Source organism: Amblyomma maculatum, chromosome 2 (genome assembly GCF_055883805.1).
Source record: "Amblyomma maculatum isolate TAMU_Amacu chromosome 2, ASM5588380v1, whole genome shotgun sequence".
NCBI classification, from domain to species: domain Eukaryota; kingdom Metazoa; phylum Arthropoda; class Arachnida; order Ixodida; family Ixodidae; genus Amblyomma; species Amblyomma maculatum.
Window position 1 is genome coordinate 76,490,006 of NC_139345.1, and position 26,541 is coordinate 76,516,546.

At 44.1% G+C, this 26,541-nt stretch overlaps 1 protein-coding gene across 1 annotated transcript in view; it reads left to right on the top strand.

The window, feature by feature from the left end:
- LOC146199062 (lysosomal cholesterol signaling protein-like) overlaps nucleotides 1-26,541 on the top strand; it is a 79,290-nt gene that overhangs the window by 42,250 nt on the left and 10,499 nt on the right. The window contains exons 7-10 of the mRNA XM_084592029.1: nucleotides 3,355-3,560; nucleotides 5,642-5,750; nucleotides 23,316-23,503; nucleotides 24,935-25,136. Of these exons, the coding sequence (XP_084448155.1) occupies nucleotides 3,355-3,560; nucleotides 5,642-5,750; nucleotides 23,316-23,503; nucleotides 24,935-25,136 (705 nt within the window). The remainder of the gene's footprint in view (nucleotides 1-3,354; nucleotides 3,561-5,641; nucleotides 5,751-23,315; nucleotides 23,504-24,934; nucleotides 25,137-26,541) is intronic.

Sequence of the window (26,541 nt, forward strand, 5' to 3'; positions counted from 1 at the left end):
TCACCCGTTTGGCTATAGCCTGGTAATAGATACGGCCAGCATTGTAGTTGCGGATAGCCTGTTGCGAATCACTGATGACAATTATGGTATTAGGTTCGGCTAGCGCTAGCGCAATGGCAACCTCCTTAGCTGCGGTGACTGTTTCTGCATTGCGAATGCTGCAGGCTGTATACCAGCTGCTGTGAGGGGCGAGAGCTACTGCCACCATCACTGGCCTCGATGGATGGTAAGAGGCGTCCGTATACGCGACGTCCGGACGTCCGCTGAAGCGTTTCTCGAATTGACGATCCCGGTCTACCCTTCTCTCGGCGTGGTGTTCCGGGTGCATCCGTTGGGGAGGAATGCGGAGATTTAGGCGATATTCCGGTGTAAGTTCAGAATAACTTGAGGCCGCTTTCGGCGGGGAGATCCCAATTTGGTGCAGTACCGCTCGGCCAGCATGTGTGAGTGAGAACCGCTCATACTGGGTGCTGAGGGTTGCTTCGATCAGTTCGCTCACGGTATTGGAGATGCCGGGAGCCATGAGCTTATGGATAGCTGTGGCGGGGCGTTGCCAACAAATGTAGAGGCCTGAAGGAGGCTGTTCTCTGACGTCTTATTCAGGCATTGCGTTCAATCGCGTATTCTTTACCCCCTCTCCTCTCCTCCTTATGTCTACTTTAGCTCCCAGGAGCGGGATCGTGTTTACTGGCTTATTAGGCAGGCATACAGAACAGCTGTTCACCTCCCCCAAATGATCTCCACTCATACATTCCTGGGATTAAGTCCTGCAACCCTGTGATGGAGCTCGATGAAGGTAATCTACCTTTTATTAAGAGCGTCTCGCCCACATTTCCAAGGGACTTCACATTCTTGACATGCTCAGAATGAGCTTCGAAGCGACCTCTGGGGACAAGGCTTCGCTTCCGCTTCATGTCCATGGTGACCTCATCTTTACCCCTTTTCCTAACAGCATGCGCTCAATTCATCATGTCGCTCGCTGCAAGGACAGGGCGAAGTCCCTGCCCAAAAAGTACTTGACGCTGCCGAACACCGTGGTCGTGATTCTTTTTTATTCGTGATGGGAAACCAATGTGGATGAACGTGCATTGCATGTTACATGTTCCCCTCAGATCGTCTGAAGAGGTCGAGGAGTTGGACGTGCCCTTGGCGATGGCCTCTGCCTCTGCAGAAACCACCTTCAGCCACTCTAAATTTGCGATTCTTACTTTCGCCCTGCTCCACTAAAGCAATCTCCAAATCTGCCAGATTCATATGATCTGCATGGGCCCTTGGGCACTCATCACATCCAGGAAATGAGGCCAACCACAATCATGCTCGAGAAATAATCAACGGGGCTGTGGTACTGCTCGTTGTGCGGACGGGGAGGGTTCGCGCTGTTACATTTCATGCATCACCATGCGCTACCGCTTAGGTAGACTTCTTTATCACCCCCCCCCCCCCCCCCCCCCCCCCCCCCAATACGTCTATGGCCAAGCCACAAGAGGTTGGCGCCGGTAAATCCAAACGAAATCCTTCCCAAATCCCCCGATATATGCGCACATGTAACCCCGGGTTCTTGTACTCTTCCTCTAAGTTATGGGTCACCATGACATTCTATCACACCCACTCTGGGCTTGCCCTTAGGAAAGCCCGCCTCCAGACTTGCAGCTCTATAATCTAGACCAATGAGAGGCCGCATTGCAACTCGGACAAAAAAGATTCGAGGCGTGAGAGGAGCCTTAGAAGTCGCCGAACGCCCCTCATAGCCACTTGATGGGGCTATACTCCCGCTCCAGTGGACAACTTTCTATAGAAGAAAATAAGGTTTTTCGGCTTTCTTGCTCACTGGCTGGTGCGATGGTTGCATTTTAAGCGCAAACTTTCTAAGGACCAAAACGAAGCACATGCCTGCCAAAATCGTGATTAATTTATAACTTAAAGCAAGTTTGCTAAGTCATACAATGCATGAGAGTAGAAAAAAAACAACAACAATGTGATCGTGTAAAGCTGGGCAAAGATTTGGCTGGCTTTGAGAATCATCACGGGATGAAAGGAATCAAAGAAAGTGACTTCCACTTCATCAGTTGATGTGCTAACACATGTGCTGTACAAAAGTAGCTCTTATTTACACAGCCTATGCATCAATTAGTTGCTGCTAGTGATTCGCGTTAGACTGCAAACCGGATGACAAGTGTATTTCGTTAACATTTTGTCCCGTTGTGTTCCATTTCAGTTTTGTTGAGGTGCATACGCTGCGACGGAAATTTATGAACGGCATCGAAAACCTAAACTTGGTTGTGGCCTTGTATACATTGAGGATTCTTTGCACGTCTGTGAACACTGTCGGGAACAGATGTCGCAGAGTCACGCGCACTGGTGGGAACTGCTGGCACGACGTGCAGGTTTCCGCGCAAAATTCACTTCGAGAGGGATTCGCGTCAGATCTCGGCGCCTAAAAGAACCCCTTCACTGCGCGGGATTGACTATTTGTTCTTAAACGGTTATCTCAAGCATGAAATACCGTCTACGACAGAATCATTCATGCATTTCGACACATTGAACATAAAAAAAGAATAGGACAGGTGTGGAGCCCGTCAGGATTAATGCACAAAAGAAGCAAGCAGTTTTTGAAAGCACGAAAATGATAGGGGAGTTTCAAAGACGTCAAAAATAGAAGACAGAAATATGCGAGTGACCAGTTTCGTTGATACATATAATTTTAGGTAAGGAGAAGAACTAATAATCAAATTAAGGCTGATGGAAGAAGGATCGATGATCTTTTCTAAGTGCGTACAGTAGGGAATAAAAACTATTAGCGGAAGACACTAATCACTGGAGTCCAATACGTGACGCTGCGGTTCAAATAAACGAAATAACAAAGGTACCACGCCGTTCTCACTTTTCAGTGAAAGTGGAGCTCAGTACACGCCAGTACCAGAGGCAGCTCAAAGGCGCTCTAACGCTTGGGAAGTTACACGCTTGATAAAGATCGGTTCCTGCCGGCATTCCTCTTTTAACAGGCATTGCAACGGCTAGGCAGTCTCGCTATTAGCGTGTCATAGAGCCGCAGGGTTCTCGCAGTCCAATTCCACTTCTCCTCGTTTTTGGTAACCTTTATTACTCGCCACTACTCATGGGCATCTATGTAGTGAATGAATTCTCAAAGACTATTGTGCTTACATCAGGCTTCTCTAACTCTAATCAAGACAACGAATAAAAAAAATAAAATTCCTTCGCGCTTTCCCTGATTTCAAAGACTTTCGCTTGTTTTGTATGCTCGGAAGTGGGAAGTTATTTTTATATGCCGCTTAAATTCGGCGCAAAGCTCTCTGCGCTGAAAAATCGCTCTCACCTTCCCGATGCCTCCCCCAGGTCGTCAAATCGTTGGGCGTCCTGCTGTGGCTCCTGCATAGCCCACACAGCCTCTTGGGTTCCCTAGCGGTGTTCTTGGTGACTTGCGGCCAGTACGCGTCCAGGGCATGGAGCGCTTGTGTTGCGTTGTGCGTCTTCCTGCTCAAACACTACAGGCCGTCGGAGCTGTCCACGCACGCTGGGGTCATGTTCTTCGTGGCGTATGGGTAAGGAAGGAGCATGAATGTTACACAAAGCCGAACAGCGATGATTAACTGAAATTTTCAGGGTAAAAATGCCCAAATATTTCATATATATACAAGTTCCGACGACCAGCTGTGCTTCGGTTTTTGTAACTTTCTGCTTGTTTTTAATCGCTGCCACGAAACCAGAATAAAAGAACAGGAAAAAAAAAATAAATTTAGCCTTTAAGATATATTTATGAAATAATGTTTCTACGCCAAGGTTGTCGCAAAAAAATACCTCTTGACGGCCATGTGTCTCACTATTCATTGCAGCAGGATTTCTGTTTGTGGCTACTTTGCTTCAAATTGGCTACTTTAGGACCCGGTTAGGTGATGAACATTGGCTCCCTGGAAACTCTCTGGCTACTGCACACTTTTTCCTTTTTGCGCATTCACTAGCCGTGTTTTTCTCGCATTCACTAGCCGGGGTGTAAGATCGGGGTGTGAGTGTGGGCCAACACATCTGTTTTTGGAGTGGTGGCACCTCCTTTTCATAGGGAAAGAAGATATGCATGGTCAGCGATTTACAGGCTAGTTTTTTTTTTAATTAACGAAGATGAATTGCCCACGCTCACCAAAGTTCAGTAATCGGTTCAATACTTCGTACTTGTTAGAATGTGAAAATCGAAACTGAATGTTGCAGAAAACCAGGAAGCTAAGGAGGCTCTATAGCAGGTTTTCTTTTTATTTTTTTCACTTTCAACTTTCTTTTGTTACGCTGCTTAGTGCGGGACAAGGCTTAGCGCTCCCTGTTTCATGCTTCATGCTTGTCCCAAGAAGAAGGAGAATGCAGCGTACGACATCACTCGCAAGCTCCGACACTCTTCATTTATATTCCTTAACGAAGACGAGCGGCAATTAAAATTTAACGCTTCGCGGAAACTGTGCAGCAACCTCGTTTCCTCACCTTTCAGTACTTTACAAATGCCGCTGACGTGAAGGAAAAAATAAACTTCGGCAAAGGAGATGCTTTGATATTGTTTTGTTCTCCGAATACCTAAGCACTAAATCGCGAACAAAAATGCCACACGCTGTGAAGGCGTCGTGCATCTTTTATTGATTTTACCATCTCTGTGGGCCAGTGTACAAGAGGGGGGGGGGGGGGGGGGGGGGGGTGCGAGGAGAATGGCAATGCGCGAGATAGACGCATGCTTTTATCGTGCGCGTGTGCGTGCGCGCCTCTCAGTGAGTGCTCGAGCCATTCCTTATTCAAAAGAAAGCTTAACGTAGAATATATTGCAGTAAATGGCGCTGTTTTGCCTTTGGTACGCTAAGGAGAGCAGAGATGGTTTGGTTTGGTTTGGTTTGTGAGGTTTAACGTCCCAAAGCGACTTAGGCTATGAGAGACGCCGTAGTGGAAGAATCCGGAAATTTCGACCACCTGGGGAAATAACTTTTGTCAAAGAGGGACCAATAAGGGGAGAAAAAAAGAAGAGAACGGGAAGAAATTGAAAAAAGCGAATGGAACAAATGGAATCGGGGACTTGAAAAAGAAAAGCAATGATAGAAAGAAGCAAATGAAAGTGAAGAGAACTGTGAAAAAAGGAAGGAAGTACTGAGTGAACAAAAGGAAGAAGGAAATGACAGGGGAGAAGGGAGAGTGACGAATGCAAGAAACAAGAGGGACATGCAGAGAGGCCAGAAGGATGTAAAAAGGAGTTGGGAGAGAGGAACAAGGAAACAATCAAATTTGTCAGTTAGAAAATCATTTGGAAGGCCTTTTTTTGCACCAATAGGTTTATTAATTGCATGCGGAAAACTACCACGCAAGCATTGTCTCACGAGAGTAAAATAAGTTGCATGTATTAAACAAAGACTGCCGCATCGGAACTCGGAGCATCGCTTTAGGGTCTTTCTCAACTACAACAGAAAAAGTTACTTTCCCGTTTGGTTTAATCAACAATTGCATCATTAGCACGGTTATTAATTCAGGCATTACAATCGACACAGCGTACTGAATTATTTGTCATGTACGCCTTTGTGCACTAGAGCATCGGCGTGCATTGCAGTAACTAACAGGGATCTTTGTATCGATACCTTTCTATTCCACTCTGTTGGGGCAGAGTGCCGGTCATCCTGACGGCCACTGTGATGGTTGTCGGCCGCCTCGTTTGTCGACCGCAGAGCAACGCAGAAGTGGAGGTGCCCCTTTTCTTCAACGGCGAATGTGAGGTAAGTGAGCAGCCACTGAACTCGTACCTACCCGACCGGCTCACAAGCTCAGTGAAGCTTGTAGCTCAATACTTCATCCTCGCATTGCTTTCCTTACTGTGTTTGTTGCCTGTACGTCCAGTGGTATAGATTGTTACTGGAAGATAGGAATCTATAGGTCACTAGCAGGATTTCATCAGTAATCCAAGGCGAAGAAGGGCAGGAAGATGGAACATATTCTTGGCAACTCTGGAACATATTCTTGGAACAAATTAACAATGACCTGGATGTGAGTCTCAGAGCTAAAGCCACGTACTTTGCGGACTGAAGCTGTCCTCTGGACGCATGTTAATTTGATTTGTGATTCATTATTAAGTAAGTTGGCTCCCAAATCGGATTACAAGGGAAGGAAAGCATAGCAGGGTGCGGCAGAAAGTTAGGTGGGCGGATGAGGTTAAGACGGTCGCAGGAGTCAAGTGGATGCGGCTAGCGCAGGACCGGGTTAGTTGGAGTAATATGGAATAGGTTTTTGCCCTGAAGTCGGTAGAATCTGGCTGATGATGATTGGTACGTTTTCTTTTTCGAACATGCTCTACGCATGTTCGAATGATGACCGCAGCTGCACGTTCTGGTGCGGCTGCGGTCATTGCCTCTTAACAAGTGAGACAGTTACCGCGCGTTTCTCTTCCTACAAATCAATCAATCAATCAATCAATCAATCAATCAATCAATCAATCAATCAATCAATCAATCAATCAATCAATCAATCAATCAATCAATCAATCAATCAATCAATCAATCAATCAATCAATCAATCAATCAATCAATCTCAAGTGCACAAACAAACATACAAACATACAAATAAAAAGACAGGCAGACAGACAGGCGGTGGGCGGACAGAAGGGGGGGCGGGTGGACGGACGGACGGGCCACAGACAGACAGACAGACAGACAGACAGACAGACAGACAGACAGACAGACAGACAGACAGACAGACAGACAGGCGGGCGGGCGGGCGGGCGGGCGGACGGATGGACGGACGGACAGACAGACAGACAGACAGACAGACAGACAGACAGACAGACAGACAGACAGACAGACAGACAGACAGACAGACAGACAGACAGACAGACAGACAGACAGACAGACAGACAGACAGACAGACAGACAGACAGACAGACAGACAGACAGACAGACAGACGGACGGACGGACGGACGGACGGACGGACGGACGGACGGACGGACGGACGGACGGACGGACGGACGGACGGACAGACAGACAGACAGACAGACAAAGCTGATGAAGAGACGCACAAACAAACATGCAAGTAAACGGACGCACAGAGAGACGAGCAATCAAACAGAGAGGAAGACAAATAAAAATTGTGTTGTGCAAGAAAACGATTTTGATATTTTTATTGGTTGCTGAACCAGCTCAACAGCAGCCAAAAGATGCAACAATGGACGAAACAGAAGAAAACTATATGGCTAAGAGCCTAACTCTCCTGCCAGTTCACGCTGCACTCTTTCCGCGTAGTAATGCAATGAACAACTTAGACTGAATTACCGTAATCATCACTCAGACGACCAGTGTTGCCGCAAATTTGGCTCAAATGAACAGCCTCCACGTTACGAAAGGTACAACTGAAGGCCTGAGCGAACATGCCATTGCATCGACAGCGATTGCAATGGCGCCAGAATGGACATTGTCGGCGTGGGAGCACTGCTTGCTCACAGGATATATTCCAGACTGCGCTTCTGACAGGGACCTTTCGTGTTTCGTATGCATAAATGATAGCGCAGTGAGCCTTTCCCCAGTGAAGCTATATACACAGAAATCGGGCTATCAGCGCCGTTCGCTTTTTATAGCTGTAATAGCAATTTGCGAGCAGTAAATCGAGCCGCTGTGTTTTTTTACCGGCAATGGCCGCACTCCCCTGCTAGCCATTGTGATTGTTTACGCTCCGAACGTACTGAAACTGTGAACCTCTCGAACTCAAAAGTTCGCCGTTCAATCTGTGTTTCAAATCCGTGCATGAAATGCTACATTCGTATCCGCTCCGGGTAAGAGCACAAAAACTGCTTCAGTCACTCGCTGATATCATGCACAAGCCTACTTTTCTAATCCTCTCTTCACATTACATGGCACTAAACTTAAAACACGCAGATGTAGTATTTTGGTTAAACGATTTTATGGTTGAGCTTAATTAAAGGAAACGCTGTCATAGCAGAGTGTGTAAATCCTACACATTTATTTATTGGGCAGCGGCGCCGTTTGCATATCTGCCGTACATTCTACATGGTGTCACTCGCGAGCTGTACGTGTTTCGTTGCTTAACTGCTACCGTTACAGAGTATCTGTAGGGGCAGACTATGCAGAATATTTAAAGCTTCGGCGCATATAGCACGGTATAACGCTATTTTTTCTTACCGGGTGTAGCTACACACCTGTGCGGGCTGTTTAGTAACAGTTATGTTTCGCCCATAACCGAGCCCTATAGATTCTACTTTGCGCGAATACTGAACAAAGGAAAGTATGACAGTCCTTCAAGACTAGGCGAAGGTGCACAAAACGTTTGTTGTAATGCGTCAACGTGCAGCTTCTCACGGGCCCCCTTCAAAAAACAAAAAAACAAAAAAATTAAGCTAGATCAAATTTGCAGTTTTTCTATAGGTTATATTTAGGCAGCAGCGTTAGGTATGAAAACCCCGTCTCCTTATGTTCTGCGCATGTTCAGTTATGCAGAGTGGTTACTTGTGCAGGGTGCGCATATTTGCACGTATATTGTCGAAACGAAGCAGAACAACGCGTGCTGTTTACTATAAAGATGCCCAGTATACAAGCTCACGAGCAGGTAACCCAGACCTTCCCTAATACGTTTAGAGTTCATCTTTATGAACCTGTCTGGCGTTCATAGACTGAATGTGCTGCGCTTAGAACGGCTGGCTGTTTTCTTACGAACAAGAATAATGAATAGAAATTTGACACTTCTTTTAGAGTGACTTTATTAGAATGCCTGCGCACTAATAGCTAATGGATGTATTGGACTTAAACATCACTATTCGTTACCGTGCGTTAGCCTCGCTGCAGCATAATTTGAACAGGCTTTGATTATGTCTTATGGGCTGCGCCTTAAAATATCTAGCGTAAGCTGATACCATGTTTGCTGGAAGTTTTGCTTTTAGAACTCAGATAAAGAGAAGTTTAAACTACGCATTTCTGTGCCATGTTTCTGCGTAGTACGAAAAAAGCCGACCTCATAATTTAATAACGTGTAGTAAAGAAGCAGTATGAGGCTAAAAAGAAGAAACACAATGGCCAGGCATTGAGAAAATTTCACTGATAGGGTAAGGCATCTCAGTGAAGCGTTGTACTCATAGTAATGCTAGAGAGTTAATGGTTTTAGCAGCGAAAAAGAAGGATAAAATATCTGAATAGCTCATCAGCATAGATACTTTTTCACTTGCTGCCCCGCCTCGGTGGCTCAGTGGTCAAGACGCTCCCCTGCTCAACCCATCAACGCGGGATAGAATCCTGGCCGCGGCGACGGCTTTTTGATGTAGAAGAAAAGCTAGGCGTCCGTGTACTGCGCCATATCAGTGCACGTTAAAGAGGCCTAGGTGGTTGAAATTTCCGGAGTCCTCCACAACAGCGCCCATAATAGCTTGAGTGCTTTTGGACGTTAAATCCCATAAAACAAACTAAACCAAGGGCTGTTGTTACCGTGACAAAACACCAGTGACCGTTCAGGGTTTTCAGATATTGCTGACACTAGTGTAAAGAGTACAGGGTGCCCCATACAACAAAACTCGAACTCTTGAAGTATAAAGGTACAGGTAAGCAAATTTATTAGCCTGACTTTTAGCACTTTTGGAATCTTGATCCATCGATTCGTCGTTTAAAACGCATAGCACACATCGTTCAAATGCACTAGCTAAATATGTTAATCGCATGCATGCACAAATCTGAAAGCAAAATACAGCATGTAAAACAGTGAATCATAATTTTTCTGTAATGCAACGTCGCGATTGTAAATAATATTGTTTTGTTTATTTCTTGGCCTACTTCTTTGCGTGTTCCGAAGTGCAACGTGGCAGTGCTGGTCTGTCACTAAAGAGCTCCGTGGAACAGAACCTTGTAGACGCTAACAAGGCAGAATACTATGCTGTCGGAACATGTTCCCATTTTATGAAGGCGCACGCTCCGCCGAAATATCATTCTGTTTACTTTGCGCAGGCGCAGTGTAGTTTATCAGATTCAGCGTACAAATACGTCCAACTTGGAGTCAGCTGTACACCAGTCTGCATGCGTACGTGCGCACGTACGCGTCGAACACAGACACACACGCATGCACCCCCCCCTCCCCCACACACACACACACGCACACACTCATACAGCTCAAATCACGGACGCAAAGCGCACGTAAGCAAGTACACGCACGCACGCACGCGCGCACGCACCCCCCCCCCCCCCCCCCCCACACACACACACACCCGAGCTTGAAAGTAAAAGGACTGTATGAGTACAAAAACGGGCAACCAATTTTTGTTCTCCTCAGTGATGTAATCGGAAGATTTCTTCTCTATCGTTTCGAGTTTCGCAGGGAGTATTAATAACAACCAGTAATACATTTTCGAAAACCAGAGATGGAGAAACATAACGATCTCTCCCCTTTATATAAAACGATGTGCTAAGCATGCAATCAGCTGCTTTTTCTCTTTCTCTCTATATTTCCCTTTCCACCAGTGCTTGAATCACTACAGACACCCCTTCCATGGAGCAAGACTTTAAGCACTGCTCCCATGACTCTCGGTTTCCTCTGGCAAAGAGGAATGAATGAATGAAAACTTTATTTTGCTTGATGATGTCACTGTTGTGCAGGAGTGTCGAGCAGACGACCACGACAATGCAGAGAGAGAGAGAGAGAGAGAGAGAGAGAGAGAGAGAGAGAGAGACTCTTTAATGGAAAAGTGGAAAAACAGAGAATTTTGCCGGCGTTTAGATTTCGTTGGTATGCTACTCTGTGTTGGTAGGGTGATTCGGGAGGGAAAGATTGAAAGAAGGATGGTGAGGGAAATAATAGAATTGAAGGGGGAGATAAAACACGGCCAATAAATACGTGTTAAGGTGCTTCGTGGAGTAATGTTATAAAATCAAATAATAAAATGCATGATCCGACAAATGTGCTTATAGAGTTCACAGCTTGCAATTAGACGACAATGCAGCAGCCCTAATGGGCGCGTCTTGCTCGGCGTGGGGTAGCTTTTATTGCCTTATTTGGCTGCTTATTCTACGCGCACGATTTTAAGCGGCGCTTCAGGGACGGGGTAGGGTGTCGGCGACGCGTATTGCCATTCCCCAAAAACTGCAGCAACGGAAGTAGCGGGTGCGTCACTCAAAAATAAAACGCCACTTTACGTTTTGCCCGAGCATGAAGCGCGGTACGGAAACTGAAATAAAATATGAATAAAATAGTCTTATGGATTAAAATTACTTACTGTAAAGAGCATAATACATCTGTGGCGGCCGCCGCGCCATCTTTGCGACATTGAATAAGCTAATTTGAAAAATCTACAATATATTCTACAATAAATTGCGAAAGATTTAGCTGGTATATTTCCGGCGTGCGCCTGCCGCTAAAAATTACAGTGGCTAACCCTTTTTACAATCAAGAATGAGCCGTAGCTCTACGATGATAATGTAGCGTGTGCAACAGCAGCCGCTAGGCGGCTGCTCATCGCGAGTCTCGTGCGCGGACTTGAAGAAGCGGCCTCGTGGCGTTGGATTCGAAGAGGCTGAAGTTTGCTGCTGTCTCTCGGCGCTCTGGACCTATTCTCCTGTGCCTGCTGATAAACCTCCCTTAAAAACGAACCTTCTGGTTACGGGCCTAAACGGCTACGTGACAATATGTATTTTCAGATTATGCTCTTCGAAATTGTCACAAAAATATATGAGTTGCCACTCTAGGTAAAGTTCAATTTTAATAAAGTCAACTATTTAATGGTAATTATTTCACTTCTAAATAGGGTAGCGTAATATTTCTTGATATAGGCATTCAGTGATTGAACGCTAGTTATTAAGCCTCCAAATAATTAGCGCAATCTCTCGATGTAGCTATCTAACGACATTTGACTTAATGTTGTAGTTTGAGTTTAAGATTCGTCCAGAGAAATCATACTCCACGTAAGCTATCCCAGGATGCCACTTGCTGCTGCGGATGTTCAATTTTATTAATTATGAGCTAATTAAAGATAATATACGTACAATTTGTCTACGGGAGGTAGATCTAATATATTTTATCTAACAATATATGACTTGGTGAATAATAATAATAATGATAATAATAATAATAATAATAATAATAATAATAATAATAATAATAATAATAATAATAATAATAATAATAATAATAATAATAATAATAATAATAATAATAATAATAATAATAATAATAATTGCTTCACAGGAAAGGAAGGCGCAGTAACTGTCACACTTGTTCTTTGGACACCTAGACCGCGCCGTACAGGAAGAAAGAAGGGTGGGAGTGAAAGTGGAAAGAGAGAAAGATGAGCTGTAGTGGAGGGCTACGGAGTAACTTTGACCACCTGGGGATCTTTAATATAATTTCAATTATTTGTTCACAATAAAATAACGGTAATGAATTATAATGCACAAATAGCAAAGCGGTCACTTAGTCATGCGACCATAAACGGAAAGTCAGTTGACCGTGAACTAGTCCACCGTAGCACACTGTCATAAGCCATTCCGGTAGCTAGGCCGGAAAGCTCTCTTAAGACTCTTCCTGCCAGCCGTCAGAATATACCTTATCATTCGCCTGTAAAGCGTGCTCTGCCGTACACAGGTGCGTGCATCAAAAAGCCAACTCTAGAAACAAAAGCATGCAACTTTCTCTTAAGGCTATTCCTGCCAGCCGTCAGAATATACCTTAACATTCGCCTGTAAAGCGTACTCTGCCGCACACAGGTGCGTGCATAAAAAAAGCCAACTCTGCAACTTTCTCTTCAGGCTCTTCCTGCCAGCCGCCAGAATATACCTTAACATTCGCCTGTAAAGCGTTCTCTGCCGCACACAGGTGCGTGCATCAAAAAAGCCAACTCTAGGAACAAAAGCGTAGAAATCGCTGGAACAGAGCTGCGGAAACACTGTTTTGAAGCTGTATGAAAAGATTCAGTCTCTTAATCTTGTGTTTAAAAGAGCGCATTTTTCCCTCTGCGCCATTCATTCAAGTGGAAGTGATGTGGCTCAATAACAACAAACGCAGTAGACCGCGCAACGGGGCAGGTGTCTTTAAAGCGTGATGATATGCATTCCTCTCTTTTTTTTCGTTAACCGCTGTTGTACTTTTATTTCTCAAAGTGAAAATAAGAAGATCTAAAAAGCGAGATTTTCAGCCCTAACTTTCATGCCAAACAAGATTTGAAATGATTGTGAATTTATTCTCAGCAAGTCTCTAATACTTAGCGCGAAACCGAATAAAAAGCATTGTGCGTTCTTTATTACTTCTTGCTAACAAATACTATGCTGTGGGCCTAACGTGCATCTCTGTCAGCATATTCTACACGATACGCTGGCAGTCGCATTTCGTTCTCTCATAATCGCAATTAACTATTATTTTATGCATTTTAAATGAAACATAAATATCGAACACCAATCGTTTAGAGCTGTGCTTAACCTGTTAAATACTTCCTTTGATACCTCGTGATGCTTAAGCCTTGGATATAGGGCGCGAGGCAGCACGTCTGTATAGCGAATCCTTCAGAGTTCAAATTTGACAGCACGTGAATTGCTCTAACAAGGCGTTAACCTTCATCTGGGCTATTACACACGTAAAACACAAATTTAGCTGTAATTAGTATGCGCTCTATGTCATTAGCTAGCAATATGTAGCCGTAAACATATTAAGCCCTTTTTTACAGGGCTGAAACGATTGGTAAGAAAATATTTAACGATTTTTATGCAGTAAGCAGACAACGAGAGCATTACCAAGCAACCAAGCGCGATACAAAATGTTTTTTGCCTGTTCTTGCTAAAAATATGAGCCGAACCTACTTTGGCAATAATATGAGCAAGCCAATTTCCACCTTGTAAATTTTTTAAGCGCAGATAGAAAGACCGTGGAACATTTATACCAATTTCCAAGCTTGTCATGCTGCAATCAAGCGCAACAGTTTCAGAACGAAATGTCTCCAAATTATGTGCTCTGCTGACTGACCTCAGGCCAAATTAGCTATATGATATACGTCAGCTTATTTGATGTAGAATTGCACCGTTGGGTTGGTCAAGGCTTCCAAAGAGGCATCGTTTTAATCGGAAGTGTACGAGGCACTCATTTGGTACGAAGCACGGGACACCTAAATTAACGCTTATCACTGTCATTAAGGTGTGGCTGGGGACCAGGCCCCCGCGAAGCGCAATTAGTGGCAGAGTTCATGGCCCGCTCAACATTTTCTTTGAATTCACGACTTTCGCAGAAGACCTCTTGCCTCGATCTATCGCCTGAACGAGATCCGATGCATTCCGCATTGAACAATTTTAATCAAACCACTGCATTTAGGCAAATGGGAACTGACAGCATGCATAATTAATACAAAGCCTTTGGTAGAACACACACACACACACACACACACACACACCCACACACACACACACACACACACACACACACACACACACACACACACACACACACACACACACACACACACACACACACACACACACACACACACACACACACACACACACACACACACACACACACACACACACACACACACACACACACACACACACACACACACACACACACACACACACACACACACACACACACACACACACACACACACACACACACACACACACACACACACACACACACACACACACACACACACACACACACACACACACACACACACACACACACACACACACACACACACACACACACACACACACACACACACACACACACACACACACACACACACACACACACACACACACACACACACACACACACACACACACACACACACACACACACACACACACACACACACACACACACACGCACGCACGCACGCACGCACACACACACACACACACACACACACACACACACACACACACACACACACACACACACACACACACACACACACGCACACACACACGCACACGCACACGCACACGCACACGCACACACACGCACACACACTTTCACGCATGAACGTAGAAAAGTAATCTCAAAACGTGCACAGCACATTTTGATGTAATTTGCCAGCTTGCGATTGATAAAACACCAAAGGCTTACGAAAATGAAATAAAAAGAAAACTTTGACCACATTCGCCATATTATTTGCCTCATCTTTCCTCTAGACAACAGACAAACGGCAAGAATAGCTGAAATGGATAGCGACGTTCGAGGTCAGCTTTCTTGAATTGCAGCAAATTAAGGCTTGGTTCGAAGTGGAAAGAGACCAATCTTTGCCAGCGTGGGGTTGCGCCAAGCAGTAGGGCCTGTAAACGAGCATTCTTTCCTAATTTTTTCCCGTGCTCTGGTGGCGTAATGCCGCTGCTTTCTCCCCAGGCACTCTATTCTCTAATTGCAAAGTGTGTCTTTCGAGACTATTCCGCTGTTGAGCGGGAATTTTGGCCCGCATTGTGTCTCCGAATAACACTTGCGAAATTTATTTCCAAGTGTACAGCCATCCGTAGTCCCAAGATGCCTTTCTAGTTTATTTGTCCTATTTCTCAGCCAGCTGCATGATACAAGCATAGTTACTTTTTTGCATACACGCATTACAATCTGATTATTACGGACGAATAGGGGTCACCGTTTACACTCTTATTATAATGCAAAATCGCTGCTTGCCTCATTACATGAAAATACGTATCTCATTGTTGCTTTCAACACTAGATTGTGCCCATTAGGATGACTGCGAGCGGGGCAATGGCTTATGCAGCAGATACCCCTGGAACACCGCTTTCTTGAACGGCATAGCATAAGACAACGATCACTCTTTATCACACTGTTGCGTAACTTTCACACTTTAGTATTTTTATTATGGCGCAAGGGCTCTTTTGACATCGTTTCGGGTAGTGTCATCCTACTATATCGCTTCCAATTTATCATGTATCGGCATGTCAAGGTGGAGGCTAGTTTACGACATGGATTCCAACAGATGGCTCATGTGCCTCCAATGCACGCTTTAAACGTCTCAACTGAGCACGCGACTTAGCGCCGCGGGTGTCGTAAAAGGAGGGGGATCAATTGGGAGGGCGCCATCTGAGAAGCAGGAAGAGTACAGGGACACAAGGCTATTGGCAACATGACGGCGCGCGGTGCAGAAGAAAGCTTGGTGAGCGGATGGCCCGATAGCGCATCGTGCGAGTGAGCTTTCGCATTCATGCACGTTTCCGGTTTTAAATGTCCCTTCGTAATCTTCTATCGGAAGCTCGAAGTTCCGGAACTAGCCAGAGTGGCAGCACTAACGCATTTCGTGTCCCTCGTGCCTATTTGGAGGGGGGGGGGGGGGCATTTCCTCCCCATATTTTGCTGTGCGCTATTGCGAGAGGCTTTTATTCTGATCTGACTAATATCTGCTGATGACGATATTTTTTACACGTTTTCCTTTTCTGCTCGCATTAACATCTGATCAGAACATGTAAGGCATGCTGGCGCGCGAAACACAGTAATGCGTAGGGAATACGACGGAAATTTACGTTTTTTTTTGTGGTGTAATACTTTCTTGCGCATCAACACAGCTGAAAAATAGCAAGATTTAATGCGCGCTCACGAACAATTCGTAACGTAACCCCCACAACAGTTGTTGTTTATCCAAAATATTAGAGACTAAATTGTAATTGAAGGCACTGCTTAGAGAATCTCTCTTTCTTATATCAAGGCTAATCATAGAATAATAGGAAACGAAATTACGGACAAATCAGCCAATAAAGCAAGATTTCAAAGCCTATTTATCGAACATCCAATGATGAAAAGTTTCTTAAAAGATAATTGTATAAAGAATCAATAAAGAAGTGGAATATAATCTGCCAACAACAGGACTCACACTCATATATAGTTATGAGTGGATTCTAAATATTTCAAACATGCTTAAATCTTTCTCAACAAACTATATATCTCTTCACAAGCAATAAGTGATCACAGAAGTTTTCCTTTTTTTTTTCTAAAAATATTCGGCACGCAAGACAGTGAAGAATACATTTGTACAAAACCCGCAATAGTAGATGATCACGATCTAAAGGAACGCAGCTGTGTTTTGAACAAATTCTTGTACTTCTAAATCTGACACAAGCAGAGGTGACAAGACATAAGCCCGAATTGGTTAAAAATCCTAAATTATATAAAATTATTAAACAAATTGCCAGATCATAAAAAAATAATTTGCTGACCTAGAATTCCGTCACTGCATTGGAGGGAGAGGAACCAGAGAACATTGGGAACATCAACCGGAGGCGGTCGTTACCAGGCTACTAACATAGTCACGTCCACTAAGTGGTCAACTCCGGATTTTATTCTTATAGGCAATGTGGCCCAACACTCCCTACTCGTTGAGTGGTTTTATTCATCTGCTCTCATTTGGTTGAGCACCTGCAGTATTTTGCTCTGCAAGTTTCTTTTATAACACTCCCCATGGACTCAGCATGAAAAAGAAAAAAAAAGCAAACAGCAAAGTTAGTTTACTGACTTCACATGCTTTCGTCAGGTTGAGCACTACAATATGTTATCATAAGAGCGATGAACCAATCATTCTGTTTCTTAAAGTAGGCCCTCAAAGCACTGGCCGGTATCATATCGCTACCCTCGGTTTGAGCAATTGCGGCCGCTGTTCTCAAACGCCCCCTGGACATACACGTCGGATGAATATGTGCCGTACCCTGAGGCAGACATGTTTCTTGGTCAGTAAAGTAGCAATATTTGAGTCTAATACATGAAAAAAAAAAAGCCGTCTCCTTATCTTGGTGAAATTATGGTGATAATGCCCAAAATAATATTGAGCAATAACTAATGATTGAGAACCTCTTGTCATACAATTACAAAGAAGCAACAAGACATCATAGGAAAACAGTTAAATGCTAAGAGTATAACTTGATCATCGCCTCTCCTTCCATTCATTAATAATCAATTTGCATACAAATACAATAGTTCCTACATTAATATTATTCAATCAGTTACAGTTCCTCTTTCCGAAACATACAAAGGTCAGTAAAGTCTTTGAGTCTAATACTTGAAAAAAAAAAAAAAAAAGAAAGCCGCCTCCTTATCTTGGTGAAATTATGGTCATAATGCCTAAAATAACACTGAGCAATAACTAATGATTGAGAACCTCTTGCATTAGAATTAGGAAGAAGCAACAAGACACCATAGGAGAATAGGTAAATGCTAAGAGTATAACTTGACTATCGCCTCTCCTTCCATTCAGTAATAATCAATCTGCATACAAATACAGTGGTTCCTACATTGATATTAATCCGTCAGTTACAGTCCCTCTTTCCAAAACATACAAAGGTCAGTAAAGTAGCAATACTTAAGTCTAATACTTGAAAAAAAAAAAAAAAAGCCGTCTCCTTATCTTGGTGAAATTATGGTCATAATGCCCAAAATAACATTGAGCAATAACTAATGATTGAGAACGTCTTGTCATACAATTAGAAAGAAGCAACAAGACACCATAGGAGAATAGTTAAATGCTAAGAGTATAACTTAAACATCGCCTCTCCTTCCATTCAGTAATAGTCAATCTGCATACAAGTACAGCAGTTCCTACATTGATATTAATCAATCAGTTACAGTCCCTTTTTCCGAAACATAGAAAGGGCAAAATTATGAAGCCCTATTAAAATAAATAAATTGGAATGCGACCTAGATATGAAAAAAAAGAGAGGCTGAAAATGTAAAAGAAAAATGAAAAAAAAAAAAAAATCGCCGTCTTCAAACACATCCATACTTTTGATGTACACTCCCCCTTCCCGTTTTTTTTTTTAACCTTATTTTCATTTTTTCAGTGTTTGTTTTGTTTTCCCTTCTGTTCTACAATGCGAACTTTCTTTTTTGCCATCTTTTATTTTATATTTGTTTGAACCGGTTATGCTTTTGGCTTTGCGGGCAGGGCAATGTTATTTTTTTTTTATTTCTTGATTGTCGATGCTAACGTCAGTTGTGAAGCGTATGATAGGTAGCATGCAGTTTTGGTTCTAAATTTTGTCTGTCTGTTACCAGGACAGCACTGCAAAATATGTTAAAGAACTAACTTTTAGCTGCAATTTCGTGCTACTAAGCCTGTAATGTCACGTATGCAATACCTTTTTTTTTTAACCTTTTATTGTCGTAAGTCAAAAGCTTAGTTTTTGTGATTAATAGAAAAAAAAAAAAACACCGGAAGAAGGCCTGAAAGAAAATGCTGGTAGCAAGCAAGAAGAAGCTATTTCTATGTCTAGAATATTGCTAATAGAGCGACCAGCTTCTTGCAGCCTTCGTCTATTAATACGATGATACGGACTAATTAAAATTTTGGGGGGACACTGAAGCTCCGACTTTTAGAGTATGACAAGGCAGCGTTAATGGCTTCCTTCTGCGGCTTCCCTCGCAGATTCACGTTCGCATACGAATAAGTTACTTACCGCTTATACCACGAAACACCTTATTTATGGATCAGTTGTCTTAACAGGTTGTCGTTAGCATACAAGAGTAGACTATTTCATTATGTGAAAGACCATCCGGGATCTGAGCTCGCCTCCGTGACATAAGAGTAGAATGTTTGACTTGTGATTTAATGATGCCGTAGTATTCGATTCCCATGTCAAAGAAGCTACCCATATTGACAGATTCGCTCGCCATGTATTCTGGTGACGCCGCACTATCAACAGACCAGCAGTCCGCTCATGTCACGTGCCAGCTACCAGCTGCCATAGGCTTGCTCTGGATCGTTCTTTCACAACGCCGACGCTAACGATGACACCGGAGTTTGTCGACAATAAGGCTTTTTGACGTTACCGCTTGAACACGGTTTTAGATGCCGGAATGGTTAGAGGAGCTATGACATAGGCGACAATATTACAGGGTTCAAGATCAAAGTCTATCATGAGACGAAATTTTTCAGCACTTCGTTCTGGTAATTCGACTACACCAGTGCGTTCGCACTGTCGGCCGTAACACATTGCTGAACACGCTCAGCACCTGAGATAACCGAGCACCGCGGGGAATTCAAAGCTCCTTAGAAAAATTTTTAGCTTCCATCGACCTTGAACTTCAGCTTTCTTCGACTAATGTTCATGCACGTGCCACCCGACTTTCGAGAGAAAGTGATCTGACCCGCTTAGAGTGCTTTCTCGCGTGAGAAATCTGGGTGAAGGATATGCGGCTGCAGCACTGCCCAGAGGAAGGAGGGTCATTTTTATCCAGATGGCAAGACTACAGAGATCAAAGTTTTCATGAATATGTTTTTCAGTCAGAATTAAAAAGAAATATCGAAAAAAGAATTCGTCTTTGCATAAACTCGGCGGTTCACCTGAGGTCGCATTATAAAGCTCTAGCTTACAGAGGGCGCGTACGTAACAACTGTGTTATTATTATCTAAGAAACTTGTGACGAAGGCGTATAGTCAATTGCATTGTAAAATGCAGGCACTGAAGAAACTACAGCAAAACATAAATATTCGACCGTTATACATCAAATAGAATGATCGTCACTGCCGACGGGGCCCCGCCCATAATGCGTGTTGATGAGGGCGTCAAACGCAGCTGTGCTTGACCCGGTCGAGGGTCCGAGTTGGGTCCGGATAGCGGCATGGCAAAACCTAACGAAGGTCAAATGCATGTCTTTCGTGCATTTAAGACGTGCGAAAAACGACAGGCAGGGCCACGATCGGAGGGGCTATGGCTGGACCAAATAGTCCGGTCATAAAATTTCGTTTTCAAACCTTCGCCTTGCGCGGCGATGGCAGCTCTTGGCGGTTCTATATATAAACGCTTTCTGGGACGTTGCCTGGCGCGTCACTGTTCTTTTTCGTTCCAAATGGCGTTTTCCCGTTATGGCACCTGTGCGTTTGCCTCAAATTTGTTAGCGTTGTGCTTCGGCTGTTTGGAGGACACTCTCCGCTTCCGTTGGTCATGGTTCTGCGTTCTGTGCGGCGAAGCTTCCGAAAATGCAACGGCAGTGCTTGTGAGGAGGCTCCACCGCCATCGCGTGGAACTGTGACTTTGGACGCAGAAGCTTTTATGTACCGTTGCAAACCAATTCAACTTTGATCTCCCCGAGGTTGTGCACGCAGAAGGGCACTGTTCAATTGTTGACCACTTAGGTTCACCCCTTGGTTTAGTATGATGCGAACTCTCTCTCTCTGAAAATTTTTGGGTTCAATAGATTATTCTTATTTTTCGAAAATAATGAGTTTCTCTTGTATTCCGTGAAATTTAAATTAACCCAGTTTTACTGTATTGTGGCTTGAGCCCCTGCGCGTGGCGCGAACGAAATGTGCAGGTGGACTAGAGGCAATAAAGCAAATGCGGAATTTGTTTCTGTATCGTGCGTACTTGTACCGGACATGTCGATTTAGCGCGATGAGGTCTGCAAGGCGAATTGTTCGCAGTGCTTAGGGAAATAAAGCCTCAGATTCACTAGAGACTGTGTCACAGGCGCTAAACTGTGACCCCTTTGTTTGCGGTTTGAAGCGGTTGCTGTCGCTTTTTGCGGACACGACGGTCTTCTAGATTACCAAGATACTTTGTTGGGCGAGTTGGTACTTGTTCATTATTAATATAAACAGCGCGAACACGAAGACAAAGGACAAGATAAAAGAAAGCCACAGTACAAGCGCTGACTCACAACTATGCCTAAGCCCTTTTTTTGCGTTCTGTGCAGCGTCAGCAAGACTTCTCTTGCTCTTTTAAGTCATTTTTTATGCGGCAGGTGAACCCAGGGGTTGTTTCACGTGACTGTTTCGTTTTCTTCATGTTTGTTTTTTCTGGGCCTTGGAAAAAAAGGGCTTAGGCATAGTTGTGAGTCAGAGCTTGTAGTGTTACTTTCTTTTATCTTGTCCTTTGTCTTCGTGTTCGCGCTGTTTATATTAATAATGAATAGGTCTTCTAGATGTCGCACTGTTTTTTTTTTCTTTAATTTCAACCCAAATTTCCCGGGAGAAAGCTTTGAAGCTACTTCGCTAGCTCAGCGATCACTTGCAAGACTAGCTGTCAGAAAGTGCGTTACTAGACGACATTTGCGCCCGAGTATCTGGGCAAAGACGGCGCGGGTATCGGCCGCCGTTATGTGGGCTTGAAAAGTGCGGCAACTGTCTCGACATCGGCGGACATCCAACTGCGCCGTGATAAACGAACAGAATCGCGAAATGGGGGATATAGAAGAAGATAATAATCCAGCTGTGTTATTTCGACCACCTGATACTCATTAACGCGCTCTTTAACATGCGCAGCCCATGAGAATTTTCGCATTTAGTTTTCATCAAAATGCGACTGCCGGGGCTGGAACTCGACCGCACGAACTTCGTAACTAGCAGCCGATCGCCAAAGCCACTGATCCCTAGTGCCTTTCTTACTTGCAAACGTAGAGTTCAGATAAGCCCTGAAAAAAACGCATCGAGTTGCCTGGAACGTTTGAACCTTTCTTAAAGCAGTATGGCTAATGAATAATACATTTTATGATTCAAAGCTACGGTTTAGACATCATGCCTTCAGGCTAAGCGAACTGACCTCGCGTTCATTTTTACAACAGGAGAATTTTTACCTGAGTCGAAGCCTCAGTGTGTAGGAACGTCGCCATTTCATCTCCATAACAGTTGGCCGCCGTGATCGTGATCTGACCCCATGCTCGTATTCGGGAGCGGAACAGTGTAGTCACTAAATGGTAGCGGTGGATGAGGCAACTTTCCTTTCCTTAGAACCTTCCTAATAGTTTTTAACGAAGATGGGTTCATTACAAGATATACCTTTTCCAGTGACATCTAATTACTCCCCTGTTGCGCCAGCCGCCGCCATGCTATAGCTGTAACTTCCCAAGGACGTCACTTCGTTTCACTTATACTCTTGGCTGCAGCCGAATAGGTTTTCTTGCTCCCGTATCCCTTATATGTGTCCGACTAACCACGGCCTCGATTCAACCGTTTTTACTGCGCAAAGTTCTCTTCTTTTGGATGGAATTAGCCCGAGCAAAAACGAGAAAAAAGAGCTAAAGCAAAAGGGAGACTACTTTTCGGATTTGGAAATAGTATCCGCCAGTTCCCAACACATGAAGTTAATATCCAGAGAGAGAGAGAGAGAGAGAGAGAGAGAGAGAGAGAAAGAGAGAGAGAAAGCAAAAGTGGAAGAAGAAAGTACCGTAAAGTACGAATGGGTCTTGTGACATGGATTTAGCGACTCCCCGGCTTACCACCTCCCCTCATACTTCACCCTCAATTTCCTAGGAAAAAAAAAAAAAACATAGATGAATGCTAATACGATATTTTAGTGAGGTGCACGACGTTATACCCTGACCGGCAGATCGAAACTAATTAGTGTCTGCCGTCCTCGTCCTCCCGTCTCAGGCCGTCGCGTCCGTGGTGCTGCTGAGCGTGTGCGCCGGACTGATGGCCCTCTGCCTCTTGCAACACGCTTACGAGCGGGTGCTGAGGACGTCGTTCGCCGAATGCTGCTGCTGCTGCCGTTCACGGAGAAGCATCGCTCACGAATCGGCAATGGGCGACACCCGCGACAAGGCACCGTGCCGTCGAAAGTGAGTCCTCAAGCGTGACAAACGGGCGAAAGTGCACCACGGAGATGGCAGGTCAAGAAACAAAAGCAAATCAACATATAACTTAGGTCATGTGCCACGTTGGACAGAGATGGGCAGCCGATCGAATGACACTGAACGCGACTCTGTGTAAAAAGGTCACCACGGAGTAATTTATAGATTTTACCCGGGAAAAATATAAGATATTGTGTATCGGAAAATAGGCACACTTTCTATCAGAGCTCCTTGATCACTCCACTTCGAAGACTTCGCTTCAAAAGCAGGATAGTGCCTGCGGCCATTTCGCGTAAGCTAGGAGATGCAGCAGCAATGAGCGGCAAATAAAGTCTGTAGCTGTTTTCTATTATTGAGTTAACGGACGGTAAATATACGATGAGCTGCATTGTTTGTATTCGTGCATGTTTATGCTTCGTTGAGATATCTAAACAGCATTTTAAGGCAGCCCTATAGTAATTTATGAAATGCTTCTTGAGATATGTACCCTCTGCAGCAAAATTATACGAGAATTGGCAGAGTTTTGAAAACACTGAATAATGGGAACCAATAGCAATTTAATGATTATAGTTAAGCATCTATTTACAATTACATTTTTGAGGGTGGTTATTAGTAATACCCAAGTTAGGATTTAAAACTTAGATAACGCGATTACTCTCGGCACCGTGTCCAAATAACGTTTTCGTACCTGGAGAAAAAAGCGGCACACTTTCAAAACATGCGTGCTTTAAGCAGCGCCCCCGCGTCGTCACTCTATATGCTCCAGTGCCACAACGCCTTCCCTGCACTGCATACGTTACGAGGTTCTCCGCTGCTTGCTGTTTCAAATCACGCGGGGTAGAGAAGGCCATGTCGCTCTTTGCGTCAAATGATAAATGGCGCTGGGGGCGTTCATCAGGGCGCAGAGTTTTCAGAAGCATGCAGCTTTAGGCTCATGATAACTAAAAGTCTTTGTCCCGAAACGCCGAGTGTAATCGTGTTTTATAAATTCTACGAACTGATATGCTAATTACGGCGGGCTACAAATCTCTAATTACAGCTAGATACCTAGTCGTGATAGTCAAAAATGCATAAACAGAAATGAGCTGATCAGCCTACTATTTAAAATTATTCGCTCCTTTTCTAATGTGTGCCAAAACTGGTAAAAGTTACACCTAGAGGGCATGTTTACACCACAAAAAGCCTATTAAATATTAGAGGCAAGTCTCCATGAAACGTGACATAAAGGATTGTTACAAAATACAGCCTGCTACATCGAATCCATTTCCTCCTTTAACAACGATGTAATGCAATGTGCTGCAGCACGCAACATCCGCAAATTTTTTGTATTGCCACTGCAACATGACTTTGGCACATCTTTTGTAAGAGGTACTGCCGAATATGCATTGACCGTGCTTGCATTGCCTTGATGTCTTGCAGGCACGACACATTGCGCTATGATGACCACCAAGCGAAGGATTCGGCCGCTCAGAGGGCGCGGGTCCGCTTCGACCTATCCCCTTCTGGCCGATTATGTTGGCCTGGCAAAGAGGATGATCTCGCAATGAGGACATATAACCCGGAAGATGACGTTCGAGGCCTCACGCTGCTCATAGCAACGCTCTTCTTTTCCGTGCTTGTTGTGAGTTCCCCAGTGATAATCCATTCGAGAATTTTTCCCTTTTACAAGAAATTCGCAAAGCTGGCGTAAACAGAAGTTTTACAGTGTTTCAGGGAATTTTAAGCTCAAAATTGTGAAACTTTTTACATTAGAGTGGTTCTTTCAACTGATGCAGAAAAAAAAAAGCCTGAAATAGGGATTTTTGGTCTAACTAGCAAAAATATCAGCTGAGACACGAAATGTGTCCAAGTTTCAAGGATATTTTCACAACCCAGTTTTGCACTGTCAGTGCACTGTGCAAATCGAGAAAATCAACTGGCTCCCTGCATGTGCTGGTCTGCCCAGTCTCCAGTTCTATGGAAAGGAATATATTACCTAACGCATAAAATTACCCTTAAAACGCATACCACGGACACAGAAATAGTCTTAGTAGAACGAGATGAAGAAGATGGCTTACAGATATGAAAGAGCACTGAACAAGGGTAGAGGGGGGAAGCTTCAGTTCGCAGGTCGAGCCAACGTTTCGACACGTGGACTTGTCGATACTTTGCTGCAAACAGAAGCCCCCCCCCCCCCCCCCCCCCCCTTACGCTTCCTCCGTCTACCCTAGAAATAGTCTTAGTTGCTTTGGGACGTCAGGCCGTGTAAATCATGCCTAAATAAAACAAAGCAATAATCATGCAATTTCTTATTATAATAAACATATAGAGCGTGCGATGCACACTTATAAAACATGCAAAACGTGAGTGATACGAATAGCAGCTCAGTCTCCGTAGTAAATTTGTTGTTATTCACGTGAGTGCACTTTAATGTTTTAACTTAGAGCCATGCGCCTAGCACATGGTAAGTATCTGTTTTAGCTTTGGTTTTATAGTCGCATGCTAGACCGATACAGTGTGTTTGCATTTGCCTTTATGTCAACAGTAAGCTCGCATATGGTGCAAACATATTTGAACTTATCACCCTAATGCTGCTGTCAGTGAACAACCTTTCGCTTTCGAGGAATCCCTCGAAAGCACACGAAGCAAGTGAAGCACAAATAGGCTGTGCCTCGTTCTAGCATTACTAAAACAGCAACGCATACGTCACACACTCATTCATGGTAATACAGCAAATTGCAATTCATAAGGAGGAATATACGTTAGCGCAGATTATCTCTAATAAACAATGCGTAATCGCCGCCAAAGTTTCTTTTTTTTTTTAAGCTTTAACTTGCCAAATGCTTGCACAAATAAATATCGTTAACTTTCACGCCTTTGTGCCCGTGTAGCAACGACGTAGGGGCAATACACTTATGAGGGCTGTCATGTCATGGTCTTAACGCCTGCTACGTACCGAGTCTAAGAAAGACTTCTGAGAATATGGAAGGGAAAGACAAGCGGATTCGGTAGATGGTGAGGATACATCTGCCGACAGTGCGATCGCA